Source organism: Oxyura jamaicensis, chromosome 14 (genome assembly GCF_011077185.1).
Source record: "Oxyura jamaicensis isolate SHBP4307 breed ruddy duck chromosome 14, BPBGC_Ojam_1.0, whole genome shotgun sequence".
Taxonomy (NCBI): Eukaryota; Metazoa; Chordata; class Aves; order Anseriformes; family Anatidae; genus Oxyura; species Oxyura jamaicensis.
Genome location: NC_048906.1, coordinates 855,983 through 877,514, shown reverse-complemented (window position 1 = coordinate 877,514; position 21,532 = coordinate 855,983). Strand labels below are relative to the sequence as shown.

General features: G+C 53.6%; 2 protein-coding genes across 8 annotated transcripts in view; both read left to right on the top strand.

Moving 5' to 3' along the window:
* RBBP6 (RB binding protein 6, ubiquitin ligase) overlaps nucleotides 1-1,455 on the top strand; it is a 30,657-nt gene extending 29,202 nt beyond the window's left edge. For all 7 annotated transcript variants that reach the window (XM_035339103.1, XM_035339100.1, XM_035339102.1 and 4 more), the window contains one exon: nucleotides 25-1,455. In XM_035339103.1, the coding sequence (XP_035194994.1) occupies nucleotides 25-756 (732 nt within the window). In that variant the 3' untranslated portion in view covers nucleotides 757-1,455. The remainder of the gene's footprint in view (nucleotides 1-24) is intronic.
* Nucleotides 1,456-13,821: 12,366 nt separating this feature from the next.
* Nucleotides 13,822-21,532, top strand: part of TNRC6A (trinucleotide repeat containing adaptor 6A) — an 83,887-nt gene continuing 76,176 nt past the window's right edge. Inside the window, exon 1 of the mRNA XM_035339059.1 lies at nucleotides 13,822-14,017. The gene's annotated coding sequence lies outside the window, so the exon portion shown is untranslated. The remainder of the gene's footprint in view (nucleotides 14,018-21,532) is intronic.

The window sequence follows — 21,532 nt, the reverse complement described above, 5'->3', positions numbered from 1 at the left end:
GAAAAAGAAAAGGAGAAGGAAAAGGAGAAAGAAAAGGAGAAGGAAAAGGAGAAAGAAAAGGAGAAGGAGGAGAAAGAAAAGGAGAAGGACAAGCACATGTCTGAAATAAAGAGCAATAAAGAAAAAGAGTTGGGTTGCAATAAGCCACCTTTGAGACAAGAATCACCAGATGCAAAAAATGAGAAAGAAAACATGACTGGACAAAACGATAAAACTGGTGTCAAGCCTAAACCTCAGGTAAGCAACCCCTCACGGCTGTCTTCTGATCCAACTCGAGAAACCGATGAGGCTGCATTTGTGCCAGACTACAATGAAAGTGACAGTGAAAGTAATGTATCTGCAAAAGATGAGGAAACTGTAGGAAAAAATTCTAAAGAACCGAAGGAAAAAGCCGTTGATAAGGTTAAAGAGGATACAGCAGCACCTGCCACAGTTGACCAGCCTGAAGCAGGCAGAAGTCAAAGTCAAAGCAGCCCCAGCGTTAGCCGCAGTCGTAGTCAAAGCCCTTCTGAGAGTCAAACTCGAAGCCACAGCAGCAGTGCCAGCTCAGGAGAGAGTCAAGACAGCAAGAAAAAGAAAAAGAAGAAAGAGAAGAAGAAGCACAAGAAACACAAAAAACATAAGAAGCATAAGAAACACACTGGAAATGAATCAGAATTGGAGAAAAGCCAAAAACACAAACACAAGAAGAAAAAATCAAAGAAGAGCAAAGATAAAGAGAAAGATGACCAAAAAGTTAAATCTGTCACTATATAGGATGACAGATAAGAAAAAATTGACTTAATTCCTAAGTCATCTGTATTAAATTTTGTTAAAATGTAAACGAATTCAAGCGTTGTAAATAATGACATGAAAGACCCTGTGCTGCACTTAAAATATTGCTGCTTGATTATTTGATTTTTACATCAGAGCTTTATAAAAGTGAACATTTTGTACAGAATTGTGAGTTGTGACCATATAACATGAAAGGTTTTGCTGGGGCATCTTATTTTTAACCACCATTAATTAGTTTGGGTGGAGTTTACTGTACTGTGAAAATTTTCACATTTGAATTTTTTTTTAATTGCCTGGCGGAAGAAGCTGGTATCAGTTATGAAATATCTGCAGAATGATTTGCAGAATACATTACAGCCCTGTTATGTCACTTTTTGATTACAATAAAAAGTTTTCAGTAAACTTTATTCCATGTGATGAGATTTCCAGTGACAGCTGAACACAAGCAGAGAAACGAGTGTCAAAAAAAAATGTACTGGTAGCTTGCTGATAACTAATGTATGAAATGTAATGTATCGGGGGTTAACGTTGAATAGACTGGTAGAACTTGAAATCGTTTGAACTGATACAATGTGGGGAGGTGTTTGCCAAGAGGTGCCCTTTTCCATGTGCCCACTGGATTTGTTTTTACATTTCAAAAAGTGTATGGCCCAGAAATACAGCCACTGTTAACATCTGGTACTATTTTAGAACAGTGTTACATGGGAAAATGTCATATTTCAACACTCTTCCCATTTGTTTAGAAAGCTGTTGCCATTTGTTGGCAAACATTTACACGTATATTTTAACATGTCCTGTAATCTGTATTGCCTCTCACAACCAAAAATGAGTTTGCCAAAAGAAGAAGAAAATATTAGAAAGGCAGATTTCTGCTTTAGACTGGTTTGAACAGTGGCAGAAAATCTAGAAAAATATAAATCTAATTAGCTTGGTAGTTTCAAGAAGGAAGTAATTTCTTCTTTCTTTTCACAGGTGGCAGTGGTGGGTGTTGCTAAACGGTCAGCCAGCATGGTAATAAATACATCTCGCAGTGTATGGAGGGCTTAACATCCCAGTAACAACTGGACTTGGTAGTGAAAGCTCTCCACCGTTTCTCTGGGGGATTTGCCCCAGGTGAATTATAAGTGCTAGATATTAAAGCAGCATTGCAGGGCTTCCTGCTTGCAGAAAATATTTTGTTCAAATATTGGCATTGTTTGTAGGAACTGTCACTGGGATATTTAGCAGTACAGAGATAATAAAGTCATTCTTCGTTTTACTTTTCAGTCAGTTGACTCACATTTTAAATATCAGGTTAGAGATAGAGCATCTTTTCCTCCTGATGGCTAAGACGAGCAGAACTAGTACTGGAATCCAGTACTTTGTACTTTCCCATGCCAAGGCATTCTTGGTAAATTTCAGATGTTTTCTGCACAGGCTTTCTTTCCCGAAGAAAAGAAGTGGCTGATAGACATTGAGCGTGTTCATCTAGCGTTTCCCGCGTGTGCTCCAACAAACGTGTCTGACCAAAGTAAACACCAGATGTATCGGAATTTTAGGCAGCTTCAGACTGACCGTTTTTATATAGTCTGGGCTCGTGATGATGAGGCCACTGAAAACAGAAAATGTATTTAGCACTGTTCTCTGACGGTGAGCATACTTCGGCCTAATGAAATACAGAAAAATTAAGTGAAATGGGATTCTTACCTGAGTTGGAATGTGTTAATGTGCTTTCTTATTAAGGGTCAGAGTAATTGTAAGCTTGTGTAGAAGTTTCTTTGTGGAATAGCTCCATGAAAACAGGCAAAATGCTGTGTTTTTATATAACGTGCTGAGAAGGCTGTAGGCAGTGCCTGTCTTAATGCTCTGTTAAACTCTCCATATTTTTTTTCAGAGCTCTGTAACTGTTACTGATTTTTCAGTCTCCTGTGAATTTAATTGACCGCACATAGAATTTATGATTACTTTTTTTCTAAGATTTTTGAGCTGAAGGCACCTGAAATGTACTTGTGCTCAGGCTTGAATGGGTAATTTTTACTACAGTCGTGTTTAGAAAGTCTTTGGACTGAATTTCTGAAGCTTTTACGCGTTGCCTACAGTAGCGCAAAGGGGTGTACCCAAGCTGTGTTCTCTAGGTGCGAGAGTAAATACCCCTGGAGTGCATTTGATTTCACGTGGTGAAATACAGTTAAGATGGATTTAATCACAGAGAAGGAAAACATATTTACAGAGAAAAGTAAGTTTTGACTTTCTTCTTCAGACATAAGAAAAACAGGCGTTGGCTCAGTGAATGTAACACATTCCTGAAGCAACACTGCTTTGTCAGCTAATAAGGGTAGGGGTGGTCTGGTCCTCTAAAAAGGTCACAGTGCCTTACGCCAGTGTCTTCAGAGAACTGTTGGGCTCATCTCTCTCATCTTCTTTCTTCAATTTATTCTAAATACGCTAGAATGCTGTTTGAACATACCGGTAGGCAGCAACTCAAGCTGGAAAAGCCCAGGAAAGAAAGTAGTTTGAAAAGTGTAAATGGCCAAGCAGAAAACTGCCCCAAACCAGGCAACAAACTAGGTTATCACCCAGGATGAGTTCTGGCTTCTGACATAGCAGTACTGTGCATAAGGTGCAGGAAGGAAAATATAGGCTGTCTGTGTAGTGATCTTCACCCTAATGGGGTAAGGCATGCAACTAATCCTGCTCATCTGAGACCAAATACTGGTATTTGTGGAAGGGGAGAAATAGTTATTAATTTCTGTATGCAACCTGATACCTTCCCAGCCTGCAGTCTTGGTTGCTGAACTGTTTTTAGCTCCCAACAGCTTACAAGTAAATGCCAAGCAGGAAGCACAGCACTTAAATGGTTGCCAAATTGCTTCTTGTGTTCTTGCCTAGCAAGCTGATGGGGGTCATTTAAATTAGATTGGGTTTTATATTGAAATGGGATCAACTGAGATTTACTTTTTGCATCGTTGCCCTGAATTTTAATATAGAACCATCATATTGTGAGCCCCCCAGAACAGGGCCAGGGCCAGGGCTGCCCCCCTACCGGGCCCAGGGGGTATCAAGGGCAGGTCGCAGCGCGCTGGCCTCCCGCGGCTTGTTCTGCGCCTCGCTGCACGCTGCTGGTGGCCAGGCTGCAGGTGGACTCCATGGAGAATCCACGGGTTTTCCTTCTCCCTCCGCTTACTCCCTGGTTGCAGTGGATGACCTGAGGCACCGGCTGAAGCCGGCAGCCGGCGGTGCCCCAGCTTTGGTGCTTGAACCTGGCGTCTTGCTGCTCTCCGAATGTCTCCCAAATGGCTTTGGGGGGAGCTGTGGGGATGATGCGCTCGTACCAGTGTCTGTGGGCTTGGTGGCTGGATCAGGAGGGCCCCTGGCAGGGGATGCCGCCAGGTCCTGGCCTCAGCCCCTCTGCAGGGAGAGGGGTGCCCGGGTCTGGCAGCGCCGGGCTCGCTCCGTGCGGTGGGGATGGAGCGGGGACTGCCAGGGTCTGCTCAACAGGACAGAAAGAGAAAGCAAAGACAGCCCAAGGTTGAAGGAGGCAGCACCTCTGAATGAAGACTAATTAAAAGGAAGAGCTAATCAAGCCCTTCAGCTCTCAGGAGTCCTGCTGGCAGGGATGCTGGGTGAGCTGCTGATGGAGCGTGCCTTTTGGGGGAAGGAGGCTTCCTAATTAAATAGGGGCTGCTGAGCTGGGGGGGGGGGAAGCCCTGGGGCCAGCATGCAGTGCTCTGCCAGCCAGGTGGGCAGAGGGCTCGTTTCAGCCATGACCCTCAGCAGCATGGTGGCATGTGCACGGCTGGGAAGCGCCCAGGGGAAGCAGCAAGCAAGGTGGGGGGCTGTTGGCAACGGTCAGAGCTCCGCTGCGGCCTTGGTGGGCGGATGAGTAATTAACTTACTTGACAAACGTGCAGGAAGGTTCATGACCAGTTGGGGAACGGACTCAACTGCTCCCCAAGTCCAAGATGATTAATCCAGGGCTTGTCCTGGGAAGGTGTCTGAGGGCTGCCAGCTGCCCACGGGGCATTTTACAGGGCAAGCACCAGCTGAGCCTGAGTGCCTCCGCCCCAGCGCAGGCAGCTCTGCATGGAGCAGAACCTGAGCAGAAGGCGTCCCACAAATGCACGGCCCACAGATGCAGCGGGGAGGGTTTTGCAAACTCAGACTGTGAATTTCAGAGCCCCAGCACGGCACCTGGATGCCTCCCCCAGCCGGAGGACGACGGGCAGAGCTCTCCCGCTCTGCAGGTACCAGCGTGTTCCCTGTCCCCGCGCTCACAAATAAAATGTCCCAAAGAAAGGAGTTTCAGGCTGCAGCTGAGAAAATCCCCCGGAACGAGTGGTTTTGCAGTTAAGAAACACACACAGCTGTGGTTTGGGCCACTCGAGGGCCATTTCCATTCACAGCTCCTTTTCCATGAGTTCTCCAGCCCGCCCTGTGTCCGGCCATGTAACTGCGGCGTGTGAGCAGTTGGTGTGCTCGTACAGCCCCTCTGTGGACATAACAGCAGAAACCTGTACAGCCTCGTGAATTCTGGTCTAATCCGCTGAGCAGAGGCAGCCCTATAAAATGCTTATGCCAATAAAATGTGTGTGTAAGATCCTTATTTTTTTTCCAAGTCTTACTTTGCAAATGATTAAGTTAGGAATTTAGTTGCAATTTACATTTCAGTTGGAATCTAAGCCAGTACTTTAAATTGTTTTATGGACCTGGGCAAAATACTGCTGAGCTATGGTTTTAATTTTTTGTACTACAATTTTCAGCAATGACATTGATTAAATATTTTCTAATGAAATAATGTCAGAGAATCAAATACATAAAACCAAGAGACACGGCTCTGACCTCCCCATTTCCGCACTACCCTGAGAAGGACAGGTATTTAATGCTTGTGAGCCTGGAACTTCAGAAAGGATGCGGTCTGCGCTTCCAGTTCTGAATTTCAAATAGTATTTTCTATTTCATAGATCTATTTCTATGGTCCAGACCATCCTCCCCCACAGCCCCATCAGTGTGCTCAAATTATTTGTAAATATAATTTGATGGGAAATATTTTATGAAGACCGCACCGGTTTCTTATCAGTGCTCGTACTGTATCGCATCTGTGGTCTTTGCAGACTGGCCGCAATCTGCAATGTTCTGCCACACCTGAAGCGTGCATTTATCTTTATCTGCTCTTCTCTGTCTGAAAAATGTATTACACACAAGGGCGAAATACAATAATAAAGCAGTCATTGTCTCTTCCGAAATACATTTAGTGTTTTAAATGTCTGCAGATGGGTTTCTCTCTTTCTGGATGCTAAACAGAGAGAGCCGTGGGCTTCTTGTTATCTGTCACTTTTAAGTTTTTGACACAGCTCGAGATGAATACATTAATTACAGCTATTTAAAGCACTGGGAGGTTTCTGCTTTAAACATTCAAACCTCTGTGCTTTTTGCTGAACTAAAGCTGTTCATTACGGTTTTTTTCTGTTCCTGTCTAGCTATCTGCCTGCAGCACACGCACACAGCCTATTGCAGAGATCCAAATAAAAGTCTGGGGTTCGTGTGTCAAGATGACATGCTGGTATTTTCTTAAAGACAGCAGGTAAGGTAGTTTGCTTGGATATAATGTCTTTTATTTAGCTTCCCTAATGTATAATCTTGGAGTCAATTTCAATTAAAAGTGAAATGTTTTGATGATTCCCATCCTTATTTTAATTCCCCTCTGTGTAGAATATGCTGTAAATTGATAAAGCAAGGAATTTGGTAATGCAAAAGCCAGCATAGTCACTTTGAACTTCCTTTGTCCGTGTGTGCACCAGTTTATAAAATAACAGGCTTGCTTTTGTCTAAAATTTAACTTGTTGGGCTTTTATGGTAAATATTTGACTATAGCCCATGGCAACCCAAGCGTTTCCTGCACAGCTCATTCCCCTGCATTTTGCCACTTCTCTCCAGCAATGTTTGATCACACTGACTGTTGTTTCTTCTCTATTACAAGAGGAAAAAAGAAAACAGACAATAAAGTGAATATCATAACGAAACCAACCCAACCCCCTGCCTCCAATTAAATAGCAGCATCACCTTTTCATCAGATGAGGTTCAGGTTGGAGCACCCGGATGGGCAGACGAGCTGTGCGGTGCTGAGAGCTGCTCTGAGCCACCCCGGCTGGTCCTGTCTGGCTGCCCCCCAGACGTCCTCCCCCCGTCCCCAGCAGCCTCCCCACGTTCCCTGCGTCCCCGGTGCCCTCCCTGTCTCTTTAGGTGCTGACAGCGGCACGTGGGGTCGGGCTGGTTCGTGCTTATTTCGAGTGGATTTTCCCGAAGCGCTGCTCGGTGGCATCCCCTTTGTTCCCGCTCAGCGCAGCAGTTTGCAGGAGGCGCATTTCGGCACTGCCAGGCTGACTTCTCGTTCTGTCCTCACCCAGCTGCCCTGGCCCTGTGGACCCCACAAGCCAGCGATCCCGTCGGGCACGATGCCACTCCTCCACGAGGGCACAGGCACCCGATCAGGTCGGCACTTTACACCTGTGCTCATGCCGATTTTCCCTCCCTGGCTCGGTGTGCAGGGGCCCGGTGCCTGCCAGGGGGATGCGGCACAACGTGGTGTGCCAGCAGAGCCAACGGCACGGGAACGGGATGGTGGCACCCCGGCCCCACCACCACAGCACCCGGCTTCTGTCCAAAAAAAAGAAGCCTTGCTGTGCTGCGCCAGGCGCAGGGGCGAGGACGGGGGGTCCCCGGGGAGGAGGAGGAGGCTGCCACAGCACAGGGTGCCCTGCGGGACCCCGGCTGGTCCCTGGCCCCGGCGTGGTGTGGCTGGCATAAGCAGAGGGCACAAAGGGCCCAGCTCCTTATCCTCGCAGGGAAATGCCTCCACGAAGACCGTCAGCGCCTGCTCGTTTGAGAGGTAAATGAGAGGTGAATAATTAGCCATGATGCATTCGGTGGCAAAATTCCTCAGCTTTGATTTCTCTTGGCTAGCGCTTAGTGAGGCCGCGGAGGCTGCTTGGGCACCAGCCCCTCCCAGAGCCCCCTCTGGGGCAGCGGGGCCGGGCAGGATTAGTCTTTTGCAGTCATTTTTTTTTTTTTTCTTTCCAAATTTTGTGTGCGTGCCTGGGCTTTTGTCGCTCTTTTGTGAGCGAAATGGTTGTTTGGTAGCAACGAGCAAGGGCTCCTTGCCAAGCCTGCCTAATTAAGATTAAGCATATGCAGATTTGCCTTGTTTTCGGCTAATGACAGCTGCAAACAATTATTTGTCATGCTTGCTGATTGTTGATTGGTAAAGGCGAGGCCGTGCGAGAACCGTACGGGATCTTCTTTGTGCGGCGGTGCCGCCGGGTGCTCCCACGGCCAGGACACCCGCGAGCAGCGCCCACCTCCCCGCAGCCCACAGCGGCTGGAGCAGCCGTGCTGGGTCGGGGCGGCCGCAGCATTGTCCAGCTCCGGCAGCCTCCGCGCAGCTCTTTGGGTTGGGGTCGGCTGGATGGGGGATTTCTTTGTTTTTTACGTTGCCGTTGGCATAAGCACGTCGTGATATTTTTTGCAGGAAAATAAACAAAGATGTCTGAAAACGTATCTGACGTTTGTAGTTTTCAAGCCAGCAGCCTTCTTCAATTTTCGGCAAGCTGAGAACCAAAGCAGAGACCAAATTAGGCGGGAGGCTTTCTTCCTGGAGTCCTGCGCTGAGAGCTTTCAGCTTCGCACAGAGCCTGAGTGCACCTCAGGAAGCACCTTGGCATCTCTCCAAAGTGCCTGGGCTTTTTAAGGACAGTCTCAAAAAGAGCTTGATTTTTCTGTTGTTGTTTTATTATTATGCTGATGAAAGGAGAGAGCCTCTTAGACAAAAGAATGCCTGAGAAAATGAAATTCTCCGTGTTGGAGATGAAAACACTCTGCATTGTTTTAAGGATGGCAGGGAAATGAGGACACGTTGAAAAAATAGTCATCACAGAGAGATAATTATATCCTGTTCGACATACACACTGCTCCGCAGTGCTCGCCTCGCGGACGTGTGCTCGCTCGCAGCCTCCCTGCCTTTGTCTGCGGCGCCGGAGCCTGGCAGCGCCAGAGGTGCCCCGGTCCCTTCAGATGCTCTCAGAATTTCTCCCTGGGTGTCTCGGCTGATTTCTGTAAATCTCTCTCAGCTGTTTGCAATCCAGATGCAATTTAAAATAGAGTTGAGGAAAACGGAAATGTTCTGGGAGGAAAAATTAGAAAATGTGTCTTCTCAATAGCTGCTTGGCTGCAGCCCCCGGTTCCCAGGGCCCCACGGCGGCTGGCAGAGTGCGTCCGAGGGTCGCTGCCGGTCGGAGAGCGTCTGCATGGGGCCGAGCCTGCTGCCGTGGGCACAGGGGGCAGCTGGCAGCTCCCCCATGGCGGCGGCACAGCTTCGGTGCGGCCATGCAGGAGGGAAGGGCACGGCTCTGCTCTCCTGCGTGTCCTCTGCGGGGTGCCAGGCTGCAGCGCCTGCTTTGTGGTTTTCCAAAGGCACTGGGACGCCCGCAGCCAGCAGGTGTCTGTGCCGTCGCCTGTCCCCCCTGTGCCACCCGCAAACCTGTTCCAGCTCGCACCCACGCAGAGGCAGGGCGGCCGCGGGGCTGTCCTCCCAGCCCCGGGGTGCGAGGGTGCGAGGAAGGCAAGGGCCTGGTTCGGGCGTTGAGCAGCGTGGGACTGATCGCAAGCTGGGGTCTCGGTGGCTGCTCCAGCAGCTGGAAGATGGGCACTGGTGGCTGAGGTCAGCTTCCTGCGTGCAGGGGGGCCGGGAGGTGGCCCCGTGAATGGGCAGGGAGGAAGCCACCTCTGCGTCCCCCTGGGCGGGAGGCAGCTGCAGCCTGCTCCGGGGATCAGCGCTCCAATACCCACATGTCCCTGAGAATGTTTTGGAGAGACCCTGATTTTAATTGGGTTTACTTAATTATTATTTACTTTGACTGAAGAAGCTGTTGTACTTAAATAACACTGTTTTTTGCCAAAACGTTGTCACGGAGAAGCTGCTTTCCCTTCAGGAGCCCTCAAACATGGGCTCCCTTCCAAGCCCTTGGGCTCCGTGGCACGGCAGGCTGTGCAGAGCGTCCGCCACCACGCTGCTGCCCGGGGCTGGCAGGGGAGCCAAAAGAGCCTGCCCCGGCCCGAGCAGCTGGGCAGGCGGCAGGAAGGGTGAGCCGGGAGATTTGCACTGCTCCAGCCAGTGCTGGTATTCCTCGCGGAGCCCAGCAGGGCTGAAGGTCTCAGCTGTGAGCGTCCTGCAGGCTGGGCCAGCCTCGTGTGCCTTCCACAAGCTTGTGACGCTAAGGGAAAACAGATCCAAGGAGCAGCTACTCGCTGGAAGGATAAACGACTGAATGCAGAAGAATGGTGGGAAGAAAACTGAACTTCAAGGGATGAAAAGCAGAGCGTAATTACAGACAGCAGCAATACCCAGCAGTTGCACTGAATTATAAGCAGACGCGTTCTCATTTCAAATCGTAGTGTGGGGTTGCTTTCCAGTCCCTTTTCCCTCATTTCTCTTGTGTTTTCAGTCTGGGTTCAGCAGCCCCCAGGCTCTCCCCAGGGCTGGAAGTCCCCACGTTGGGCAGCCGACGCTTCCCCATCGCAGCGGGCAGCGCTCGGGGACCAGGGCCACCCGTGTCGGGGCTGCCTCCGCTCCTGGCTCCGTCTGCTGCCTCTGCTGGGCTCAGCGGGGGCTGGGGCCACCTCTGGGTCTGTCTGCAGCTACCAGTCCCTCCTCCTACCTCGGCTGAAGCCCAGGGAAGGCCGCTGTGCCCCGGGAGGTGTGCGTGGCGCAGGCAGGCGGGGGCCGGGGGCTCCACACAGCACACCCGGCAGGGTGGTAGTCCTGGGGGCCACGTCCGCACCTTGGCATGTTTTCACTTGTAATTGTTCCCAATCCCCACCGAAAAAAAGGATCTGATTATCTTATTGCCAGCCTTGAGAGCCCTCCACACCTTCTGCTTTTGTTGGTGGGCAGCTCGGGGGGAGCTGGTGGGAGGTGCAGGGCTCCCAGGGGAGCCCTACATTAGGTTGCCCAAGCAGCCGTTCTTTGGAAAGCTACAAAAAAAAAAAAAAAAAAAAATAGAGCCTGGGACAAGTGCTTGTTTGCAGCTAGCAGTGCTCTCCTCCCCGGTCAGGACCGCTCGTGTGGGACGTGTTGGCGCTCTGATGTCTGCTCTGATGTTGTCTAATGAGCGCCTAGCATGCCTCTCTGCTGCTGCTGCCTGACGCATTGGAAGGAAATCTGTACCTATTACACAGAGGATACAGGAAAACCATCAATTTGTACGTGACTATTTTCTGATTCAAGCTGCTGAATATTCAACAAAAATCATTTGTGACCTACATTCAGCGTAATTGCTATTATTGCAGGGTAGGTAACAGAAATGTCAGCGCAGGCACCGCAGACCTCCATTCCCGTCCCCGCACCATTTGTTCAGGAGGTAACAGGGAAGGGAAGGGACTGGAGGCAGCTCCGGCCGCCCCTCTCCCGGCTTTGCCCTCAGGGAGCGATCACTTCCCCAGACCTTGATCTATCGCCTTTGCAGTTGAAAGGAAATGCAAAGCAAACCAGAGAGGCAGCAAGTGCTGGGAGCACCAGGTGCTCTGGGGGCTTGGGGCTCCCCCCGGGGCACGTTTAGGGGTGCCTTGGAGCCGGGGCCTCCCGTACCCCTCGGGCCACTTCTCTCCTCCTTGCTGAGCTGCCCTGGGGCAGGAGGCCGTGGCCTGGCCCCGCTGTGGCAGCGGGCTCCTGCAGCAGGGTCGGGTCGGGCAGCGCGGGGGCTTCGGCAGTGCCTCCCCAGTCCCACGGGGATGGGCTCAGCCCGGTTCGCTCTGAGCTGCCCCAGCGAAAACCTCCGCTTCCAGCACGTGTGGATGGGTTCTGTGCTCAGTAACACCACTTTTCTATCATTTGGTCTCCTTATTTGGTATTTCTTTAATAATTAGCGGCAGATTTTGTACTTATGTTTGCAATTATCTAAATGCCTTTGGGACATGTTCTGCCAGATAATTGAATCTCCTTGGTATGTGACTGCAGAGATATTGTTACTGAACGCATGCTGGAGCCGCAGAATGTTTTGCTGGCTTTCGGTGTCCTGTTCGGATAAATCAGACTTTTTTCCTTTTAAAAAAAAAACTAACAGAAACAAAGTGTTTTGCTTTGCTGTCCTCAGCAAAAGCTTTGCTAGCAGCCTATACTGGGGAGGAAAATGCATTATTAACAGCAATTAATGGGATGTGCATTTTAATTATAGGCAGCATCTCTTTCCTGGGCTTCAGCAGATCCTCCACTTGCCCCATCCGCAGCTGTACAAGGACCGAAGCGCAGGATGCAGGGGAGGAGGTGATGGAGTGGGGGAAGCTCTGCGGGGCCCCTCGCTGGGCTTGGCAGTGGCCGGGGCAGCTCGCAGGTGGGTGCCGGGCCGGGCTGCAGGACGCAGCCCTGGGGCAGTGCCCTTGGTGCGGGCAGGCGATGCCCCGCGGCACCGGGGGCCCTCCTCGCGCTCGCAGCACAGAGCTCTCTGTCTCGGTGGCACCGGGATCTCTGCACCAAGCCAGGGCCAGGAAACTTCCTGCCTTAACTGCCGCTCTTGAGAGTAAGGGCTAAACTCCTTGGCTTCCAAACACCCTAACTGAGGGAGATTCCCTGACGTTCCTTCCGTCGGCGTCATTATTTCTGGTAGGACCCAGACAGGCAGGAGGCAGGGAGGCTTGGCGGGGTGTGCTGCTCCCGGGGGCTGTGTGGGCAGGATGCCCTCTGCTCCCTGCTCCAAGCAGAGGCCTGTGATACAAATCCAGGCATAAAGATGAACGAATAAGTTCGAAGGATAACTGGGTCTGTCTCAAAGATAACCCAGCACTGCAGCTGTTAGAACAGCCTGCTCTGAGCAATGACTCCTCTGGAGCTTTAAGTAGCTTTAGGGTTGCCATTCCTATTACTTATTTTATATTACTTTTTTTTTTTTTTTTTTCCCCAAATATTGAAATTTCTTCCTTTTAAAAACACAGCTGCAATTTGCCTCCGCTGCACCAGCAGCGGGCAGCTCTGGGGGCTGCTCAGGAGCCCAGACCGGAGCCCTGGCCCTGGGCTGCAGCCGCAGCCTCCAGCCACAACCCAGTATCGGCCCTGAGGCTGCAAGGGGCCCCTCCAGCACAAAGCCTTGGAAAGGTGAGCAGAGGGCAGCTGCCAGGTGGGGCAGTGCGGTACTGGAAGACTTTTCTTCCTAAACGGCTTGGGGGAGGATGGGAGAAGGGTGTCCATGCACATCTGCTCTGCGTCATGGGGTGCTCCCTGGCCTGGCTGCCGCGTGCCCAGTACTAGTGGGGGTCCCAGAGGGGGCCAGGGAAGTGAGAAGCCCGATTGGCACTGCCCCTTCCCCCGGGACAAGCACCTTTGCTCTGTCTGTACTGAACGGCTGTGCTTCTCCTTGGGGTTCGGGGCTTGTTTTGCTTTTCTCCATGGCTGGGGGTGCTGATGCGGATCCATGCTCTGGAGCAATCCGTGGCTGTGCCCGTCGGTTGCCAGCAGCCCTGGTGTTTGTGGCACCTCCTTGTCATTGGCACCACGTGTGGGACCTCCACTCCTCGACGGTGCGGAGCAGCAGGGGTGGGCACACGGTACCCAGGCATGTGGCTCTGGGACACCCCTTGGGGACAATGCCCTGCGTGTCTCTGCACTCCTGCTCTCATCTGGACAGGTTGGGGCTGCTTAACCCCCACAACAGCACACGCAGCACTGGGATAACCTCTGCAAGGTGCGGTTTCCCACCTGCCCGCTGCCCCTGGCCCTTCCCAGGGGGATGCCCAGCCTGGGGTTAACGCCTGCCAGCCCCGCTGGCTGCAGCCCAGCCGTGCCGCCACGCACCCCCTGCTCCTGCGCTTCGCCCCAGCCACAAAGCAGTTAATATTTGTTGATCGCGGCGGCGTGCTCGGCTCTCTGTGCAGCTCTCGGAGGCAGCGCGATACTCCCTGGTCTCCAGGGATCTCGTGGCATTTTGCCCAGATGGCATCGGTCTGTGTCTCAAGGACATAACACAGCTCCTACGGATCCTTGCAGCAGCGCTGTAGTGACAGATGAAGCCAGGGCGCTCCTTCGTCTCCACCGAGAGGGAAGAAAAGCTCCACAAAATGCCCGGGCTCCAGCCGGCCGCTCCCTTTCGCCTCCACGAATGAGCCGGTGCCCGGCGGCTGCCCGCGTTGCGTCGCGCAGGGGCAGAGCTGGCTGAGCACGGGGGGGTCCCCTCCCCGCGGAGGAGAGGGCGCTCGGCTCCGTCCCCTTCCGCCAGCACCGCAGGTAGGTGGAGACGTCCCTGCCGTGCCCGTGCCGCCGGGTGCCCGCCGTGCCCTGCTCTGCTGCCCACTGCCCCGGCTGAGGCTGATGCTCACCCTTCCGGAGAGACGCTGCTGGTGGCCTGGCCTCAGCACGCAGGCTGGCGTGGGTCAGCGTTGGTGCTGCCCGGGGGGGGGGGTGGCCCCCATCCTCTCGGCTGCATTTTGCAGCAGGCAAAGTGTTGGGCCCGGCAGCCACAGGGGAGGCTGTGAGCAGCACCGCAACAGCCCCCAGGGCCGCAGCATCTGCCCCAGCACCGTGCACTGTGGGAGGGCTGGCGAGGGGCTCGATGGCACCATCCTGCACCCAGGCAGCGAGGGTGCCCACGGCTACCTGCGTGCTCGGTGCCATCCTGCCTGTGCGGAGCTGTGGCCATTGCTGCGGGTGTTGGTGCCTGTGGGGTTGCGGTGGTCTCGGCAGATGACTGCGGTGGGTTTTTGGCAGTGCCCGGTGTGGGGAGCTCACCGTGCCCAGCTGGAGCACCCACGTCCCCGCACAGTGAGCACGGCAGGGCTGGCCCCATCCTGAGGCCGTGCCCAGAAGCGCGCTGCCCTCCTGCCTGCCCCACAGCCACGTGCACCCCGCTCTGCAGGGCCTGCCCGCCCCGTTCCCTCTCATTCCTGCCCTGGCAGTGCCAGCCTGTTAAGGCCTGTCCAGGGCCTTTGAGCCTCAGGGAGGTGCTCGTGTGGTCTCAGGGGCTGACAGAGTGCGGGACAGTTTGGTATCCTGGGGGACCTGTGAACTGCTTGCAGCACCCGTACGGTGCCCATGGTGCAGTGCATGGATGGAGAGAGAGGGACGCGTGTCCTCGGCACCCTGCAGCCGTGCCAGCGGCATGGGCACAAGAGCAGTGGTGCCCTCCATCAGCTGAGTTTTACTGACGCATTTTGGTTCCCTGCGTGCCAGAGGTGGTGAACACCTCATGGCGATGGGGCTCGGACTGGCTACCGGCGTGCCGTGGCGGGTGAGGACGTGAGGACGAGCAGCTCGCGGTGGGAGCTGAGGCCGTGGTCCCTCCTCGTGCCGTGAGCCCCTCGGGAAGGAGAAAGGCATCTCCAGGAGGGGCCCGCCATCAGGCGATGGGTGGCAGCCTCCTGTGCTGCCACAGGACGTGGGGCTAGTGGGACCCCCTGCCCTGGGGGTGCGTCAGATGTGGGGTTCCAGGGCTGGCCCGGCAGGGCAGGGTGTGCAGCACCTCCCTGGCAGCATGAGGAGCGTGTCCCTCCGAAGGAAGCAAGGCATCGCCTCGGCCCCTGTGCCCCCTCGCTCTGCCCGCACCGGGCAGCCCAACCCCCCCACACCAGAGGTGCGAAGGTGCCGGGAGGGGAGCTGCAGACAGCCCCGCACCCATGGGTGGGAGCCCCCCGTTTCCCTGTGATACGTGCGGCTGATTTAATTCCAAATGAAAATTGGGTTTGTTTTCCCTTTTTTTCCCCTTTTCTCCTCGATGTGGCCAATCAAGTGTTTCCTTGCCGCGTTTCATTACAGCCTGCACAGGCTCAGACACGGCTTCCAGCGGCTGCCCGTGTGCCGGGAATGCAAATGAGCCTGCCTGCACGGCTGCACCGCGCAGCAACTGCAAAGTGTATTTGTCCTGCATGCAGAATAATTAATGGTTTGGGAGAATCAAGTGAATTACATTGGAGCTGTTGCCCAATTAGTTAAACTAATTGAGAAGTAGGGGCGGCTATCAGAGCCCCCGTGTCCCGCCGCCCTGCAGCAGCCGCTGTGGTCCCCGCCGGCAGTCAGTCCCAGCCCTGCTGTGGAAATGGGGCCGCTCAGCAGCCTCCCTGCAGAGCCCAGGTCTCATTTTTTTTGATGTTCTGCTCCATTTTCATAGGGACAGCCTGCTTTGTTATTTCTGGATGTGATCCGTAGGTATGCGGGCATGCAAAACTGATTTTTTTAATTTCAGCACCTTGATGCCAGGCAGGGACCCATCCTCTTGCCAGTAACACGCCCCGGTAGCAGGTCCGGCCCCAGGCCTGGTGGTGTCTGCGCCCTGCCCTGAGCTGGGGAGGCCGAGGGGCGCTGCCGCTGCCCGCAGCTCGAGCAGCCCCCTCCAGTCTCAGGGCATCCAGGGGGTGGTTGTGTCAGGCGGCGTAACGTTTGTTGGGGGCTGAGATTTTTTTTGTGGCGTTGCAGAAATGGTCATGCCTTGTTATTTCCTGCTTGAAATTAAGAAATTTCAAATAATGCAAAATCTTGCACTTAAAATGGCTGGAACGAACCCCAGCTTCCTGCTGCTAATTCTGGTTGGGAAAAAAAATGTGTATACGTATAAAAAATGTTAATTTTTATTTATTGATATATCTGTGTGTGTGTGCACAGGGTGTCCGTGTCGGTATAAGGGCAGGGGAGCGCCCTCCGCACCGCGGCGCAGCCCGGCTGTGGGACCAGCCCCGCGCTTTGTAGGCACCGTGCGCCGCGGACGGGTGCGCGCTCATTGAGTTATGCTTCCCCCCGTATTCGCTGTGACAGATTACAGCTTGATAGAGCTGCAAACACCGAATAGCAACAGAGGCGTCAATTTAGTTATTAACAAAGGATGGTATTCAAATGGCGCTGGCATGGCTCCAAGTCGCAGGAGCTTATGAGGAGCGCGGAGGGTGTATTAAATATTCATTGAAATCTTGGCATTTCATTCCCATCTCCTTCTCTCCCGCCCCCTCCCCCCAAAATTATTTGGTTCTAAAGGTTAGAAGCCTACTTCAAAAATTAATTATTTCATTAACCCATTATAAATTAGATTTTTACAACTAAGTTTTTTAGGGTCGAGACGAAATGGGTCTTAGTGGCACTTCATCAGGTTTGCTCATCACGTGAGCCCTGACCCCAGCCACGTGATGGTGCAGACCGATGCTAACAGCAGCATGTGACCCTAAATGCTACGTGAGCTCAAAAAAAAAAAAAAATTTAAATACAAAAATATAAGCAGGTCTGTCTCCTTCCTTCACCTGCCCTTTTGTAGTTGAGCCGTACCTGCCGCTCAGAGACCCGCGGGCGCGGGGAGCTCCGTGCCGCCGCCACGCTGCAAAACTCTGCCCTCTAATTTGGCATCACGGCTCCCCATTTGGTAAGTTAACAGATACTTCGAGCAATTAATTGGCGCAGCTCTCCCGGCGCCGCTCATTAGCATGCAGGGCGTGCGCGGGCGCTCCACCGCGTGCAGCCTCGCCTCCGCGGGCAGCACGGCCCTGACGGATGGAGCGGGGTGCTGCTGCCCGTGGGGGCCGTGGGGCCACGCACCGGGGTCTGCGTGTGCTCGGCGTGCGTGTGTGCCTCTCTGTCCTCCCGCCCTGCACACAGCTCCCCGCCGCGGTCCCACCGGCTGTGTCCGCGCAGGCATTGCGATGCTCCACAAAGGGCTCCTCGCGGGTGGGAGCCTGGGAGCCCCGTGTCCACTGCCCCTTAGTGCTTTGATGCTGGGATTAAAAAAAAAAAAAATCAAGCAGATGTATCCCAAGTGCGGTGGTTTTGGGGGGGCTTTTCCCTTTCCTTCCGCAGCCGAGGGGCGTTTGGTGGCGAGCGCTCAGAGCGATGGTGGTCCATGCTGCCGCTGGTGCGTTCAGCCCCGCTGGTCCCTGCGCGGCGGCTCGCAGACAAAGCGAGCTCTGTTTCGGTGCTGAGGGTCCCGGCAGCACCCGAACGAGAGCGTGGCTCGGCCGGTGCCTCGGCGCTCCCCCGCCATGTCCCTGCCAGGGTGGGGCTGCTCGTCCCCCAGCAGCGTGTGCAGAATAAAGAGCCGCCACGCCGCGCTGCCCGGGGCGGACGGGGGCTGAATCCTAATGCTGGGGGCGCCGGCCCCCACCCAGCCCAGCCGGGAAGGGGCCGCAGGGGCCTGGCTGCCGGGCGGTGGGCGCGGGCGAAGCGGCCGCCCGTCATTAGGATGCAGGTCCATCGCCATCTCCCTGGAGACCATGGGAAAGGAGGGCTCGGTGAATCGTTGTCTGGTACGACTGGCAGCCGTGCTGGGAAGAGGGCAGCTGTGTGCAGGCTCTGAAGGGCGCTGATGAATTACTGCCCCTGTTCAGGCACAAGCCTTTGTTCCCCGCGCATTGTCAGCAGAGAAATTGGAGAGAAAAGTAAAATTAATCAGGCGCAGCTAGTGATACGGGGAAGATAATGGGCTGAGCTCGTACTCGGAGATAGGACTGTGCAGCAGCATCCGCCTTAGTTTTAAGCATTAGTAGCAATTTTTTTTTGTCCTTGAACTAATTATCCACAAAAGCTCTTTTGAGCTGACACCGAATATGAATTGCCGTTCTGGTGTGGCATTGTGACTGTAGTGATCCCATATTTAATACTTGGGGCATTCCTGGACAATCATTAGCCCCTTTGTGTCGCTGAAGGAAGCCATATGTTTCAGAGACATCTTTAAAGATGCTTGCAAAAAAAAACAACAAAAAAAGGGATTTCTGTGTGTTGCTGAATGCGGCTGCCAATCACCCGGCATCCTGCTCGGGCTCCCTTGTGCTCGCCTGGAATGCGAGGCGGCGGCGGCAGCTTCAGTAAATACGGGCTCGTGTTTGTAGTCAGGATTTGCCGTCTGGGGGAATGAGCCCTGCAAGCTTTTTAATTGGCACGAATGTCCGCCCTGCCCCTTTTGCACATTTGCTGGCTCTCCCCAGCATAACTCTTTAATTCAGTCGAGGGGAAGCGACTTCCACAGCTTCGCTGCTTGAGAATAATTTTTCTCTGCTGCCTGTACAGATTTTTTTTGACTCTCAGCCAGCTGTCGCTGAGAGCGAGCGGTTAAGCAAACAAACAAACTGACCCGGGCCCTGCCTCGCCTGCTGCGTCGCCGTCCCCCGGTACCGGCTCCCTTCTCGAGCTCTCCCTGTAGCACTTTGCTCAGACCCTGTGCTTTAGTCGGTTTAATTGGTTCCGTAATAGTTCTGTGGCAAGCAATTCTGCTCCCGTCAAAACCTTCTCGTGTGAACATTCCCCTGTGGGATGGAAAAGATAAGTAATGAGGAAAATTGATCCCCGTCAGCTGCAGGGGCTCTGTGGCGCTGCCACGGCACGGGTGTGCGTGGGGTGGCTGGGGCTGGCTGTGCCCCGGTGCCACCGAGATGGGCGCTTGTGGGGAAATAACCCCGGCCAAGCTCACTTGAGGATCAGGAGATGCTGCCACCAGCCCCACCTGGATGTGTTTGTTGTTTAGTATACAAGGGCTCTCTGAAGCTTGAATTCGGTTGTGGATTATGTAAGGAGGGAGGTGCGGGGATGTACTTGCAGCACTGAAGGTGTTAATGGGACTTTTTCTGGCCTGCCACAGCCCTCTGGCTTGGCTCTGGCTTCATTTCTGAGCCCAGCAGCAACCGTGGCAGCTCTTTGAAGCAGGTCCATGGACCTCTGCTGAGCAAGGAGCTCACCCGGTGCTGGCAGAGGCTTGGCAGCGGGCAGCTCAGCCCGGGGCCCCCCAGCAGGGCCTGGGGACAGGGGTGTCCCTGAGCGCCAGCTCCGTGCCACCACCAGCCTGCAGCCGTGGCTGAGCTGAGCTCCAGGGCTGCTGGCTCTGGTCTGGGCACTGCTGGGGTTCACAGAAGACCAGAGAAACCTCAGGAATTCAGGAAATGTGGCATTCAGCCACACAGCAGCAGAGCCCACCCTAGGAGCGAGGGCACCCCCAGTGCTTCCTGCAGGGCTGCCTGCAGCGTGCGGCAGAAGGCAGCGGCTCCGAGTGGGGATGGCTGCGCTGAGCCTCACTGTCGGCCGGGGCAGCGGCCACCAAGAGCCCGGTGCTGGGCACAGCCAAACCATGGCCAGTGCTCCCTGGGCAGGGCAACCGGGGCAGGCGGGAGGGCTCGCCTGGGGTGCCTGCTCCAGCCCCAGTTTCAGGCCCAGCTTCTGAAGGTCAGCTTGGGCATGCTGGATCTTCTTGGTGGGCTTTTTGCTTGTTTTTTGCTCATAGGGACTCATGTCCAGCCTTCTCGCATAACCGGGGACCCGTTTCTTTCCAGAGCACCCCATTATGTAGGAACAGACTTAAACCCAGATGGGCAAAGCCTCTCCTGTCCCTGTCCCCTCAGCGCTGAGCTCTGCTGTGGTGCCTGGGGGTACACGCGTGGCTGCCGCTCCCCTTGCTTTGCCCCCCTCCCGTCCTGCTCTCAGCCTCCTGCCCTCCCCGGCCTCTCCCACAGCCGCAGCCCAGACCCGTGCCCTCGGCCACCCCGGCCTCCTTCGTGCTGGGGGCTGGCGCTTGTCCCTGCCCCTGCCCACGCTGACAGCCCCTTATCTGCAGAGCTGCCCGGCCGTCTCCTTTGGTCTCTGCACTCCCCTTCAAACACCTGGCACACAAAGCACAGCTCTCCATCTTGATTTAATAAGTGTCTGGAAATGTCATAAAAGACATGATAATAAAATATCAGATGTGGGGAAATGACTAGCCAAAAGGCATTTTAAAAAGTGAAGAGTGTAAATGTAGTAGATTAAGACACTAATTCCTACCCCTTGTATGTTCTCCATCTTTCCTGTGTCTTGACAGACAGAAATAAATGCCCCCTCCCTCCGCAGAGCACTATCTGCCTCTCCTTGCTGTACGGTAACCACGGGGTGCCCACCGCTGTAACAGCCCATTTATTCTCAAGATTTGATGCTTTATCACTTTCAAAGAGGAGGCTCAGCTAGTTCATCACACATTCCCACTGCAAGCACTTATACCTAAAGAGCAGATAGAGATTCTGATGGTAATGGCTAAAGTTGATTTTGGATGCTCTGAAGTCTCTCCAAATTAAAGACCTGCAGTTTGTGCCTTTGTTTAGACCATACGAAACGGTAACAACAACGACAAAAAGGTAAATGATGAAAATGATGAAATAGTTTAAATGAGTTTGGAGGAGGCAGAGGATTGCTCTGTAACTCAGGATCTGTGAATGGGATAGCTGGTGGGTTTTTGTTGTTTTTTTTCCCTTGTAAATGTAGCTCTGAACCAAATAAAACGCTAGTAAATTCCCAGGCCCAACACACAGTGCAATAAAGACAGGAGCCAGATCAGCAGCTAAGTGATGGATGTGTTAATGTTTTAATAGGCTGATCACCTCATAAATAATTTGCTCAGTTCTAGAGTAATTGACCTGGTCACAGAGGTAATAAAGGGCTTTCCCCTGGGTTCTTGTTCAAAGGTTCAGCAAACCCTTTCAGAGGGCACCTTAAGTGGCTTTTAACAATATATATTTTATATTGTTACAGTCTAGTACCCTGCTAATTCAGCAGTCAGTGCAAACACCATTCGTTCAGGTCCATGGGTATTGCAATTAAAAAAAAAATAGGAATGGTGACTGAGAGCGCCTTTTGCCGGATGAGCCGTGTTAGCGTCGCGGTGAGCGGGCCGTGCCGGCACTGCTGTTCTGCAGCACCTGCGGGCCCCGCGGCCCCGCTCTGGGACCCCGCTGGGCTGCGTGGCCCCGTCCCTCCGCGTCTCCAGCACCAGGCATCGGCCGCGGCCACAGATGCAGACAGAGCCCAAAGGTTTGG